Genomic DNA, 13,210 nt, shown 5'->3' with positions numbered 1-13,210 from the left:
TTGTGATTACTTGGACATTCACTCAATAATCCTGATTATTGTGTAAATGATTGGACATTCACACAATAGTCACACAATAATCATGACTATTGTGTGAATACTTGGACAATCACACAATAATCAGGATTATTGTGTGAATACTTGGACCTTTACAGAATAATCATGACTATTGTGTGAATGCTTGGACATTCACTCAATAATCATGACTATTGTGTGAATGATTGGACAATACTTGGACATTCACACAATCATCATGATTATTGTGTGACTACTTGGACATTCACACAATAATCATGATGATTCTGTGAATCTCCAAGCATTCACACAATAGTCATGATTATTCTGTAAATGTCCAAGCATTCACACAATAATTCTGATGTTTGTGTGATTTTCCAAGTATTCACACAATAATCATGATTATTGTGTGACTGTCCAAGTATTTAGTATTTTTTTAAATTCTACACCAAAAATGCATCAATTTATTATTATTATTTTTCCACAAAAGTCCACAGCCTAAAGTTTTCATTCGTTCGCAATCGTTCAGGTAATAAAACGTCCAGCTTGACCGGGAATTGTGCGCTTACCCCAAAAAATGTTTAAAAAATATCCCAGATTACCCAGAATTCACGGTTTTCCGAGACATTTTTCCTATTGAAAGTGAATGGGCCATTTTCCAAACAGGCATATCTCCCACATTTCTCACCCGATGGGAACCGTTCCACGTTCCACACCTTCCACTCACCTTGAGGAATCCAACTAGCCTTTTTCCAAGTTCAAAGAAATTTCCGGAATTTTTATCTCTTGCGGGACAGTTTTTGTAGTCTTCATTCCGACCATTCCACCTTCAATACATTCCTCTGAGACGGGACAATAATAATTTGAATTTTATTTTGGTACAAATTCCCAGTTTTCCCGAAATTGCAAAATACCACTTTCTGATACTATTTGTAATAGACATATACAAAAAGTTAGCATTTTTGTCAGAGGTATCTTTTCTGCCGTCTCAGTCTGACAGACGACCGTCCGAAGGAAAACGGAGCGCAGACTCGTTCCCAGAAGAAGGCTCACGACAAACACGTTCTGCAGGAAGAGGAAGACGAGCAGGTCTGGAAACTCTCCAACCATTTTTTTTTCTTCTTTCAAATCCTTTTTTGCGCCACCGTGATGGAACCACTTTCACCCTTCACGTGTGTCAAGTGCAAAATGGCTCTCTTTCAAGAGCACGCAGGAAGTAGACACTTTGTAAGACTCGACAAAAACTATTCTGTTTAATGGCAAAGACTACTTCTTGGAATGGCAACTACATACAAAATCTACTAGATGATACTTGCAAATGGTGCTCAGAAGTGTAAAAACTGGACAAGATAGTGGTTATTATTATTTACTGTTATTATCAATAGTTATTATTATTATCATCATAAGTTATTATTATTATTCCATCCATCCATTTTCAACCACTTGTCCCTTTTGGGGTCGCGGGGGAGGCTGGAGCCTATCTCAGCTGCATTCAGGCGTTGTATACCCTGTATTATTATTATTGTTAGTTTTGATTATTATTAGTTTGATTATTATTAATTTTTATTAGTTATTATTAGTTAGGGTTATTATTAGTATGAGTTATTATTATCATTATTAGTTATTGTTATTATTATTAGTTATTATTATTATACATAGCTCGGTTTGTAGAGCGGCCGTGCCAGCAACTTGAGGGTTCCAGGTTCGATCCCCGCTTTTGCCATCCTAGTCACCGCCCTTGTCTTTGGGCAAGACGCTTTACCCACCTGCTCCCAGTGCCGCTCACACTGGTTTAAATGTAACTTAGGTATTGGGTTTCACTATGTAAAGCGCTTTGAGTCACTAGAGAAAAGCGCTATATAAATATAATTGACTTCACTTCATTAGTTATTATTATTTATATTAGGAATTATTAGTAATTATTATTAGTTAGTAGTAGTAGTAATTATTATTATTAGTTATTATCATTATTATTAGTAGTAGTTATTATTACATTAGTTGAAATATCAGCATTTATAAACACGTTAGCACATTTCCAGATACCAGAAACAAAAGTGATACTTTGATTACAGACCTCAGTTCCCTTCCTCATTTACCACCAGTTCTTTCTTCAAGTCAGTGGTGTATCTCACTTTCTTTGTCAAAGTGCCGGCAGACCTGACGGTGGTTGATTGTCGGTCGATTCTGCTCCCGCAGAGCCTGAAGGGATGTCCGCCGCTGTTTGACGAGGACGAGGACGAGGGGGACAACGACGACGTCAGCTGGTTGAGCTGAGACAGTCGGCAGTACCCTGCCAGGTGGGAACGTATCAATGGGACCAGAACCTGTGAGTACCTGCCAGGTGGGAACGTATCCATGACGACCAGAAGCAGTGAGTCCCACCAACAGAACCAGGAATGTTGTCAACAACGTCGTGCTCCTTTGTAGCCTTCATAGAGCTACTGTAAATCCTAGCATTTTACACTTTGGCTAACCTGAAGTAAATAAAGGTTACTTTCTAACTTACGGCTGAAAAGCATTTTTAGTGGTGGTTGTAAAAGGTGGGGTCAGATGGTCTACTTGTGTACTTAATATGTGCTTCTGTCCCCTTCTCAGGACCACTTCTTCTTCCAACACATGTTGTTGGCATTACTGGAAACTCCTTTGCTTCCGGGCCAGATAATTGGGGAATTATTTAGTAGAAATGGAACATTTTCATAGCTAGAGCGTTAAAAACACAAACTGTCCAAAAATTAAGTTGGACAAAAGTGAAAGAAGACAGCAAATTAAGTACACCACACCTATATAATATAAGTTTATATAAGTTCACAAATGTTACCTTTGAAATATTTTTTAAATCATTTTTAACAAGTTTTGTGAACTTTCGGGTATTTCATTTGTTAAAACTTTGTACAATTAAATTTGGTGGTAAGTGAATATGCAACAAAACTGGGTTTAATAAAAATGAATGTTAGCATGCCAACAGTTAGCACTAAATGTATCAAGTTATAGCACTCTGTCTTGTGATTTGTTAAAGCTTTTTACAATTTAGTTATGATAAGTTGAAGATGCAACACAATTCGGTTAAATAAACACGAATGTTAGCATGCTAACAGTTAACATAAAATGTATCAAGTTATAGCACTCTGTTTTTTGATTTGTTAAAACTGTATGATTAAGTTGGTGCTAAGTTCAAGATGCAACAAAATTATGTTTAATAAACATGAATGTTAACATGCTAACATTTAGCATAAAATGTATCAAGTTATAGCAATCTGTTTTTTATTTTGTTAAAACTTTGTATAATTTAGTTTGTGATAAATTGAAGATGCAACAAAATTCGGTTTAATAAACATGAATGTTAGCATGCTAACAATTAGCATAAAATGTACCAAGTTATAGCACTCTGTTTTTTTAATTTGTTAAAACTTTGTATAATTTAGTTTGTGATAAGTTGAAGATGCAACAAAATTCGGTTTAATAAACATGAATGTTAACATGCTAACATTTAGCATAAAATGTATCAAGTCATAGCACTGTTTTTTATTTTGTTAAAACTTTGTATAATTTAGTTTGTGATAAATTGAAGATGCAACAAAATTCGGTTTAATAAACATGAATGTTGGCATGCTAACATTTAGCATAAAATGTATCAAGTTATAGCACTCTGTTTTTTAATTTGTTAAAACTTTGTATAATTTAGTTGGTGATAAGTTGAAGATGCAATAACATTCGGTTTAATAAACATGAATGTTAGCATGCTAACATTTAGCATAAAATGTATAAAGTTATAGCACTCTGTTTTTTAATTTGTTAAAACTTTGTATAATTTAGTTGGTGATAAGTTGAAGATGCAATAACATTCGGTTTAATAAACATGAATGTTAGCATGCTAACAGTTAGCATAAAATGTATCAAGTTATAGCTCTCTGTTTTTTAAGTAATTAAAACTTTGTATAATTAAGTTGGAGATGCAACAAAATTAGGTTTAATAAACATGAATGTTAACATGATAACATTTTGCCTAAAATGTACCAAGTTATAGCACTGATTTTAGATTTGTTAATGATTTGAATAATTAGGTTGGTGATAAGTTGAAGATGCAACACAAGTAAGTACAATTTTCAAAACATTGTCCAAAAATTAAGTTGGAGAAAAATGAGAGAAGACAGCCAATTACGTACATCACAGTTAAATAAAATATATAGAAGTTAAAATATTTTACTTTGATGCAACTTTAAAAAAAAGTTGCAACATTTTTCAATCAGTTTCTACAAGTTTTGTGAACTTGGGTTTTTTTTTTAATGTGTGAAAACTATTAAATTGCTACTAAGTTGAAGATGAAACCAAATGAAGTGTTCCATTTTGCAAACATGACAAACTACTTGTGATATTTCATGTCCCAGATAAAGAATGTCTTCTAGGAGACGTGGATACAACTGAAGAGATGTTCCAAGACTGTCCAGCAATTAGCACAAAAATTGAAGAGATGTTCCAAGTATGTCCAGCACTGTCTATGAGCATTTGGAGTAGATCTGACCAATCTAAGTCTATGAGCATCTGAAATCGATATGACCAATCTAAGTGTAAGTCTAGATCTGACCAATCTAAGTCTAAGACTAGATCTGACCAAAATAAGTCTAAGACTAGATCTGCCCAATCTAAGAGCATCTGGACTAGCTCTGACCAATCTAAGACTAAGATTATATCTGACCAATCTAAGTCAAATACTAGATCTGACCAAAATAAGTCTAAGACTATATCTGCCCAATCGAAGAGCATCTGGACTAGCTTTGACCAATCTAAGACTAAGATTATATCTGACCAATCTAAATCAACGACTATACAGGTGTGTGTGTGTGTGTGTGTGTGTGTGTGTGTGTGTGTGTGTGTGTGTGTGTGTGTGTGTGTGTGTGTGTGTGTGTGTGTGTGTGTGTGTGTGTGTATATATATATATATATATATATATATATATATGTATATATATATATATATATATGTATATATATATATATATGTATGTATGTATATATATATGTATGTATATATACATATATGTATATATATATATACATTTATATATATATAAAATGTGTGTGTATATATAGATATATATGTTATGTATATATATATGTGTACGTCTACATACAGTATGTGTATATACAGTATGTATGTATGTATGTGTATATATGTGTGTATATGTATAAAATGTGTTTATATACATATAAAATGTGTGTGTATATATATATGTGTACGTGTACATACAGTATGTATATACATATGTGTGTGTATATATATATATGTTTATATAAAGTATGTATATATTTGTATGTATATATATATAGGTATGTATGTATATATATATATGTATATAGGTGTGTATATGTATAAAATGTGTTTATATATTTAAAATATGTATATATATACAGTATGTATACATGTATGTATGTGTGTATATGTATAACATTTGTTTATATATATATAAAATGTGTGTATATATATGTGTACGTGTACATACAGTATGTATATATATATGTGTGTGTATGTATATATATGTGTATATAAAGTATGTATATATATATGTAAGTATATATATATGTGTATATATGTGTGTATATGTATAAAATGTGTTTATACATGTATAAAATAAGTATATATATATATGTATGTATATATATATGTGTGTATATGTATAAAATGTGTTTATATATATATATATATAGAATATGTGTGTGTGTATATATATATGTGTACGTGTACATACAGTATATATATATGTGTGTGTGTATATATATATATTTGTATGTATATATGTATATATATATATATATATATATATATATACACTCAATATAAAATGATAATGAGATACAAACAATAAAAATAGGTTAGCAGGAGAGAAGGTTAGGTTAGTAGTGGAAGACGTTTTAGGTCAAATAATCACATACATTAATAAAATTAAAAAAAAGACTGGTTTAAACAAAATAATATAGTAGCTTCCATCTCGTTCCACACGCCATATAAGAAGGTGGCGGTAATGCACACCACAAGCTTGCTTGCCAACCGCCAACAAACCAAAGAAGAAGAAGGGTTGGAGCTAAACGCACAGTTCGTGTGTTTTGTCCAAGTGGTGACCCGTAGTATCCGGAAGCTGCCGTCCATTTATTGACAAGAAGGAGAGCCGTCTTTTCCATCAATATAGACACTTTGCTCCATCAGTCTACTATGAGTGCCATGCGAACCGTGCTGTTTTCTACCGGCTTGGTGTCGGTGTTGGGACTCGGCTATGGAATGTGGTCTATTATCACTCCAGGAGAGGAGAGGCGGAAAGAACTCATGAAGGTGACTTGACGTTCTCACAACTTTACATTCAGGTCTGACTTTGTCCTCATTTATGTATAAACATACCCTTACTAAAGTTACATTCGTTCATGAAAAGACTTCTCTTCGACATTCAAATGTGTGCAAGGTCCTGTCGTTGCATGCGAACACTTTACGAAATACTGTCTTTTTGCGCATGCGCCAGTCTCCACGACGTAACCCCAGGGGTGTCCAAACTTTTTCCACTGAGGGCCGCAGACTGAAAAATCGAAGCATGAGGGGTCCATTTTGATATTTTTCCTTTTTAAAGGCCGACTGAAATGATATTTTCTTATTCAAATGGGGATAGCAGGTCCATTCTATGTATCATACTTGATCATTTCGCGGTATTGCCATATTTTTGCTTAAAGGATTTTGTAGAGAACGTCGACGATAAAGTTTGTAACTTTTGGTCGCTAATAAAAAAGTCTTGCCTTTACCGGAAGTAGCAGACGATGACGTCACCGGTGTGAGGGCTCTGTCACGCCAAATTTCTTCCCCCGTACAAAAACCTCCCCCCCCCATTTATTTAAGGGGTCATGATTAATACAGACTTTTTGTTAACGCTATATTATAAAAATATAACGCTATGTTATAAAAAATACAGACGTTTTGTTAACATTATATTATTAAAAATAAAAACAACAAAAAAAAAAAACACAATTTACAAACACAAGCTATGGGATGATGCATTTACTTCTGGGGTCACGTTTCCTCTTATGTCATCTCATAGCTTGTGTTGGTAAATAGGTTTTTTTTATTTCGTATAATATATCGTTAACAAAACGTCTGTATTTTTATAATACAGCGTTATATTTTTTATAATATAGCGTTAACAAAACATCCGTATTAATCATGACCCCGGAAGTAAATGGGGTTGTGAGGGGGAAGATATTTGGCGTGACAGCTCCTCACATCCTCACATTGTTTATAATGTGAGCCTCCAGCAGGAAGAGCTATTCGGACCGAGAAAGCGACAATTTCCACATTAATTTGAGCGAGGATAAAAGATTTGTGGATGAGGAAATTTAGAGTGAAGGACTACAAAAAGTAAATAAATAAATATAGTTAAAAAAATAAAAGAGGTGATTGCATTGGGAGCGAATCAGATGTTTTTAGACACATTTACTAGCATAATTCTGGGAAATCCCTTATCTTTCTATTGTGTTGCTAGTGTTTTAGTGAGTTAAATCGTACCTGATATTCGGAGGGGTGTGTCCACGGGTGTGTTGACGCCAGTCTCTGAGAGAAGTCACGAAGCTACAGCAGGACAGAAGCTCCGCCAATATCCGGTAGGAGGCGACTTTTTACCACAAATTTCGGGGTGTGTCCACGGGTGTGTTGACGCCATCTGTATTAATCATGACCCCGGAAGTAAATGGGGGGGGGTTGTAGGGGGGAAGAAATTTGGCGTGCCAGCTCCTCACATCCTCACATTGTTTATAATGTGAGCCTCCAGCAGCAAGAGCTATTCGGACCGAGAAAGCGACAATTTCCCCATTAATTTGAGCGAGGATGAAAGATTTGTGGATGAGGAAATTTAGAGTGAAGGACTAGAAAAAGTAAATAAATAAATAAAGTTAAAATAAAAAAGGCGATTGCATTGGGAGCGATTCAGATGTTTTTAAACACATTTACTAGGATGATTCTGGGAAATCCTTTATCTTTCTATTGTGTTGCTAGTGTTTAAGTGAGTTAAATCGTACCTAATATTCGGAGGGGTGTGTCCACGGGTGTGTTGACGCCAGTCTCTGAGAGAAGTCACGAAGCTACAGCAGGACAGAAGCTCCGCCAATATCCGGTAGGAGGCGACTTTTTACCACAAATTTCTCACCGAAACCTGCCGGTTGACAAGTGGTCGGGAACTATGTTCGCTTGACCGCTCTCCGGGAATTTTAAACAAGGAAACACCGTGTGTTTGTGTGGCTAAAGGCTAAAGCTTCCCACCTCCATCTTTCTACTTTGACTTCTCCATTATTAATTGAACAAATTGAAAAAGATTCAGCAACACAGATATCCAAAATACTCTGTAATTGCTCGATGAAAAGAGACGACTTCTAGCCGTAAGTTGTGCTGGGCTAATATGTCCCCTCCAACCAATAACGTCACAAACACGCGTCATCATACGCGTCATTATTCCGCAAAGTTTTCAACAGGAAACTCCGCAGGAAATTTATAATTGTAATTTAGTTAACTAAACCGGCCGTATTGGCATGTGTTGCAATGTTAATACTTCATCATTGATGTATAAACTATCAGACTGTGTGGTCGGTAGTAGTGGGTTTCAGTAGGCCTCTAAAAGCAATACAATAGTTGTAGTTTTTTTTACCTTTATGGCTTTCCTCAAGTTTGGTCCTAGGCCTCCGGAAGGGTCTCAGTCATAAAAATGTTAGAAATAAGTCATAAATTATTATTTTTTTCATTTAATGCTTGAATTTCAAGATCAACTTCAGGTCTGTCTGTGGTTATAACATTTAAAAAAAAAAAAAAAAATTATGTTTATGCCCTTTATGTCAAAATCCTTTATATATATGGCAAACACAAAAACTATGCAACATTTTCCCCGAAAAACATTTCAAAGTGAAATATTTGATGTGAAGTAAATGGAACCCTGAATACAGTGGGGCAAAAAAGTATTTAGTCAGCCACCGATTGTGCAAGTTCTCCCACTTAAAATGATGACAGAGGTCTGTAATTTTCATCATAGGTACACTTCAACTGTGAGAGACAGAATGTGGAGAAAAAAATCCAGGAATTCACATTGTAGGAAATTTAAGGAATGTATTTGTAAATTATGGTGGAAAATAAGTATTTGGTCAACCATTCAAAGCTCTCACTGATGGAAGGAGGTTTTGGCTCAAAATCTCACGATACATGGCCCCATTCATTCTTTCCTTAACACGGATCAATCGTCCTGTCCCCTTAGCAGAAAAACAGCCCCAAAGCATGATGTTTCCACCCCCATGCTTCACAGTAGGTATGGTGTTCTTGGATGCAACTCAGTATTCTTCTTCCTCCAAACACGAGGAGTTGAGTTTATACCAAAATGGATACATGGATGATACAGCAGAGGATTGGGAGAATGTCATGTGGTCAGATGAAACCAAAATAGAACATTTTGGTATAAACTCAACTCGTCGTGTTTGGAGGAAGAAGAATACTGAGTTGCATCCCAAGAACACCATATCTACTGTGAAGCAAGGGGGTGGAACATCATGCTTTAGGGCTGTTTTTCTGCTAAGGGGACAGGACGATTGATCCGTGTTAAGGAAAGAATGAATGGGGCCATGTATCGTGAGATTTTGAGCCAAAACCTCCTTCCATCAGTGAGAGCTTTGAATGGTTGACCAAATACTTATTTTCCACCATAATTTACAAATAAATTCTTTAAAATTCCTACAATGTGAATTCCCTGATTTTTTTCCCCACATTCTGTCTCTCACAGTTGAAGTGTACCTATGATGAAAATTACAGACCTCTGTCATCATTTTAAGTGGGAAAACTTGCACAATCGGTGGCTAACTAAATACTTTTTTGCCCCACTGTAGGTCAAAAAATAATAACAATAAAAAAAGAAAACGAATAAGTGTTGAAAAAAAGCCAAATGTATATTTTTATATATTTTTAACGTTTAACGTGGAAGTCTGTAGATCTGTTGATAATAAGATTTTATTTTTTTTTTCATACTTTTTTGTTTGTTTGATGCCCTTTTTGTGAAAGAAAACTTTGTTTTGCACAGAATATGGAATATCCTACCCCGCCCCCCAAAATATTTGAAAGTGTAATTGTTCCAGTGAAGTAATTGGAGCTTTCAGCAGGTCAATAACAGTCCGCATGGCAGCTTTGTGTTATGAGTGTCATTATTGCACAGTTTTCTTGTTACATGTCACAGTTTACTCTTTTATTACACTTTATATTTTAAGTTTTTATTATAGTATTTTTTAGAATGCACCGGGGGCCATTAACAAATGAACTGGGGGCCACAAATGGCCCTCGGGCCGCACTTTGGACACGCCTGACGTAACCTGAACATGAGAGATGAGATTTGTGGCTCTTTGATAGGACCCGGGCGCAAAGAGTATGGATCAAATACTTCCGGCTTACTAGGGCTCGCTACGGTCCTGGAAAATACGCTTTTAGTACTTTACATGACGCTAGTGTGTGTCAAACAGTCATTATCAAATATTATGAGAATATTGTTATCTAATAATGTTCCGATGTTAGAAAAAAGTATGGATGGAATCATGTGTGATACAAGCTGTCCTGCAGAGTGTTTACTTGTGTGTAATATCATGCGCGATACAAGCAGTCCTGCAGCGTGTTTACTTGTGCGATATCCTGTGCGAATCAAGCGGTCCTCCAGCGTGTTTACTTGTGTGCGATATTATGCGCGATACAAGCAGTCCTGCAGCGTGTTTACTTGTGTGTGATACAAGCAGTCCTGCAGAGTGTTTAATTGTTTGATATTATGTGCGATACAAGCAGCCCTGCAGCGTGTTTGTGTGTGATACAAGCAGTCCTCCAGTGTTTTTAGTTGTGTGCGATATCATATGCAATGGGAGCAGTCCTGCAGCGTATTTACTTGTTTGTGATATCATATGTGATACAAGCAGTCTTGCAGCGTGTTTACCTGTGTGTGATACAAGCAGTCCTGCGGAGTGTTTAATTGTGCGATACATACAGCCCTGCAGTGTGTTTGTGTGTGATATCATGTTTGATACAAGTTGTCCTGCAGCGTGTTTACTTGTGTGTGATATGATGCGTGATACAAGCAGTCCTGCAGCGGGTTTACTTGTGTGGTATCATGTGCAAAGAAGCAGTCCTTCAGTTTATTTGTGTGATGTGATATGTGCGATACAAGCAGCCCTGCGAAGTGTTTACACGTGTGATATCATGTGCGATACAAGCAGTCCTGCATAGTGTTTACACGTGTGATACAAGCAGTCCTGCATAGTGTTTACACGTGTGATACCATGTGCGTTACAAGCAGCTCTGCAGCGTGTTTGTGTGTAATATCATGTGCGATACAAGCAGTCCTGCAGCGTATTTGTGTGTGATATTGTGCGAAAACAGCAGTCCTGCATTGTTTACTTGTGTGTGATATCATGTGCGATATAAGCAATCCTGCAGCGTGTTTACTTGTGTGATATCATGTGCAATACTAGCAGTCCTTCAGTTTGTTTACACATGTGATATCGTGCGATACAAGAAGTCCTGCAGAGTGTTTACATTTGCGATATCATGTGCGATACAAGCAGTCCTGCAGCGTGTTTACTTGTGTGAAGTCATATGCGATACAAGCATAGTGTTTACTTGTGCAAAACTGTACGTCTAAATGTCCTCCAATAAACACTCAATTTCTTCTATTTTTCTAAAGTAATTTACAAAAGGTGAACATGCTGCGCTGTAGGCTACTAGGCGCTAGCAGCTACACAACAGCTAAGCACACAACAGCACACAAGCTAGGCCTAGGTAATAATCAATGAACAATAAAAACACGTATTAAAAGTATAATTATCAAATAATTATAGTTGTGTATTACTTACACATTCAAAGTCTCCAATGCAGAAGCATGAAAGTATCCAGTAATAAACGTGTCCGCATCATTCAACTCACTGCTTAACTTTGTGAATTATTGCGACCACTCGGTGTGTGTCCCACCCAAAAAAAAAAAAGCGACGACCACTCCATTTCATTCGTGTGCGTGTCGCCCGGCAGTACCTGCCGGAATCGAACCCGGGGAGGATGGACGAGACGAGGAAGCGCAACGCTCTGGTGATGCAGGCGCTGAAGGATGCCGCAGAAACCGACGAAAACCTCGCCAGAGGACTGGGAAGATCCAGATGACTTGTTGGAACGCTGCCGACGTCCCACTTACCCTGTCTACTCGCCCGCTTGTGTCGACAACACCATTGTGTCATCTTATTATTATTTTTGTACGCTGTCAATGACTGTACATGTGTGCTTGCAGGGATTATATCTCTTTTCATTTTGACATGTTTTAAGACACTATTTGAAGTGGTTTGTTGCCAAGTTAAAAAATACTCCCCTCATGTCACTTAAACAAGTATATTTTATTTCATTTACTTATAAATTTAAGTTATTTACATATCTGAAATAATGTGAATGTGAATTATATTTATATAGCGCTTTTCTCTAGTGACTCAAAGTGCTTTACATAGTGAAACCCAATATCTAAGTTAGATATTGGGAGCAGGTGGGTAAAGTGTCTTGCCCAAGGACACAACGGCAGTGACTAGGTTGGCAGAAGCGGGGATCGAACCTGGAACCCTCAAGTTGCTGGCTAGGCCACTCTACCAGTCAAGCTATACCGCCCCAATAAATAATTAACACACTGAATATTTTTAGCAATTTAATCAAGAAAGTCTCATCACAAAATATTTACAATAAAACCCTTTTAATAGTGGTTTATTCCATGACCAATATATGTATTTTATTGCCGGATTACAAAAAATTGTAATTGAAAATGTGCAATTAAAGTAATGACAACGATCATCAAATCCAAAATATATCATACTGCTCCAATATTGTTATTTCAAACTATATTCTTTACTTAGGCTGCTGCCCCTGCACCCCGCTTTTCAATTTTCCCGAAATTCCAGGAATTCCATAAAACCATTTCTCAATTAACAATGTTACTTACTTCAACATTTCTCAAACGATTTGAAAAATTCCAAGCCCAACCATTCATTCATTCAACTCATTCAGATCATTCGTGGGTTGTTGTTTTTTTTTTTAACATTTTTCACCCCCAAAAAATAATACTATTTTCCCGAAATTCCCATTGAAAAGAATGGCACACTTTTCAAAGTTACACCACTCCCAAATGTGTTAT

General features: G+C 36.1%; 2 protein-coding genes across 5 annotated transcripts in view; both read left to right on the top strand.

The window, feature by feature from the left end:
- Positions 1–2,520, top strand: part of LOC133550820 (FK506-binding protein 15-like) — a 57,684-nt gene extending 55,164 nt beyond the window's left edge. For 2 of the 4 annotated variants that reach the window (XM_061896888.1, XM_061896880.1), the window contains 2 exons: positions 1,008–1,104; positions 2,212–2,520. In XM_061896888.1, coding sequence (XP_061752872.1) covers positions 1,008–1,104; positions 2,212–2,289 — 175 coding nt within the window. In that variant the 3' untranslated portion in view covers positions 2,290–2,520. The remainder of the gene's footprint in view (positions 1–1,007; positions 1,105–2,211) is intronic. The other 2 variants (XR_009806386.1, XM_061896897.1) reach the window with 2 other exon arrangements.
- Positions 2,521–6,052: 3,532 nt separating this feature from the next.
- On the top strand, positions 6,053–12,884 carry LOC133550813 (ubiquinol-cytochrome-c reductase complex assembly factor 3). The gene is made up of 2 exons (XM_061896871.1): positions 6,053–6,336; positions 12,073–12,884. The coding sequence occupies exons 1-2, from the start codon at positions 6,220–6,222 to the stop codon at positions 12,199–12,201; spliced, it is 246 nt and encodes an 81-aa protein (XP_061752855.1). The 5' UTR covers positions 6,053–6,219; the 3' UTR covers positions 12,202–12,884.
- Positions 12,885–13,210: the final 326 nt, after the last annotated feature.

Source organism: Nerophis ophidion, linkage group LG01 (assembly GCF_033978795.1).
Source record: "Nerophis ophidion isolate RoL-2023_Sa linkage group LG01, RoL_Noph_v1.0, whole genome shotgun sequence".
In the NCBI taxonomy this organism is placed as follows: Eukaryota; Metazoa; Chordata; class Actinopteri; order Syngnathiformes; family Syngnathidae; genus Nerophis; species Nerophis ophidion.
This window is presented reverse-complemented; position numbering and strand designations above follow the sequence as displayed.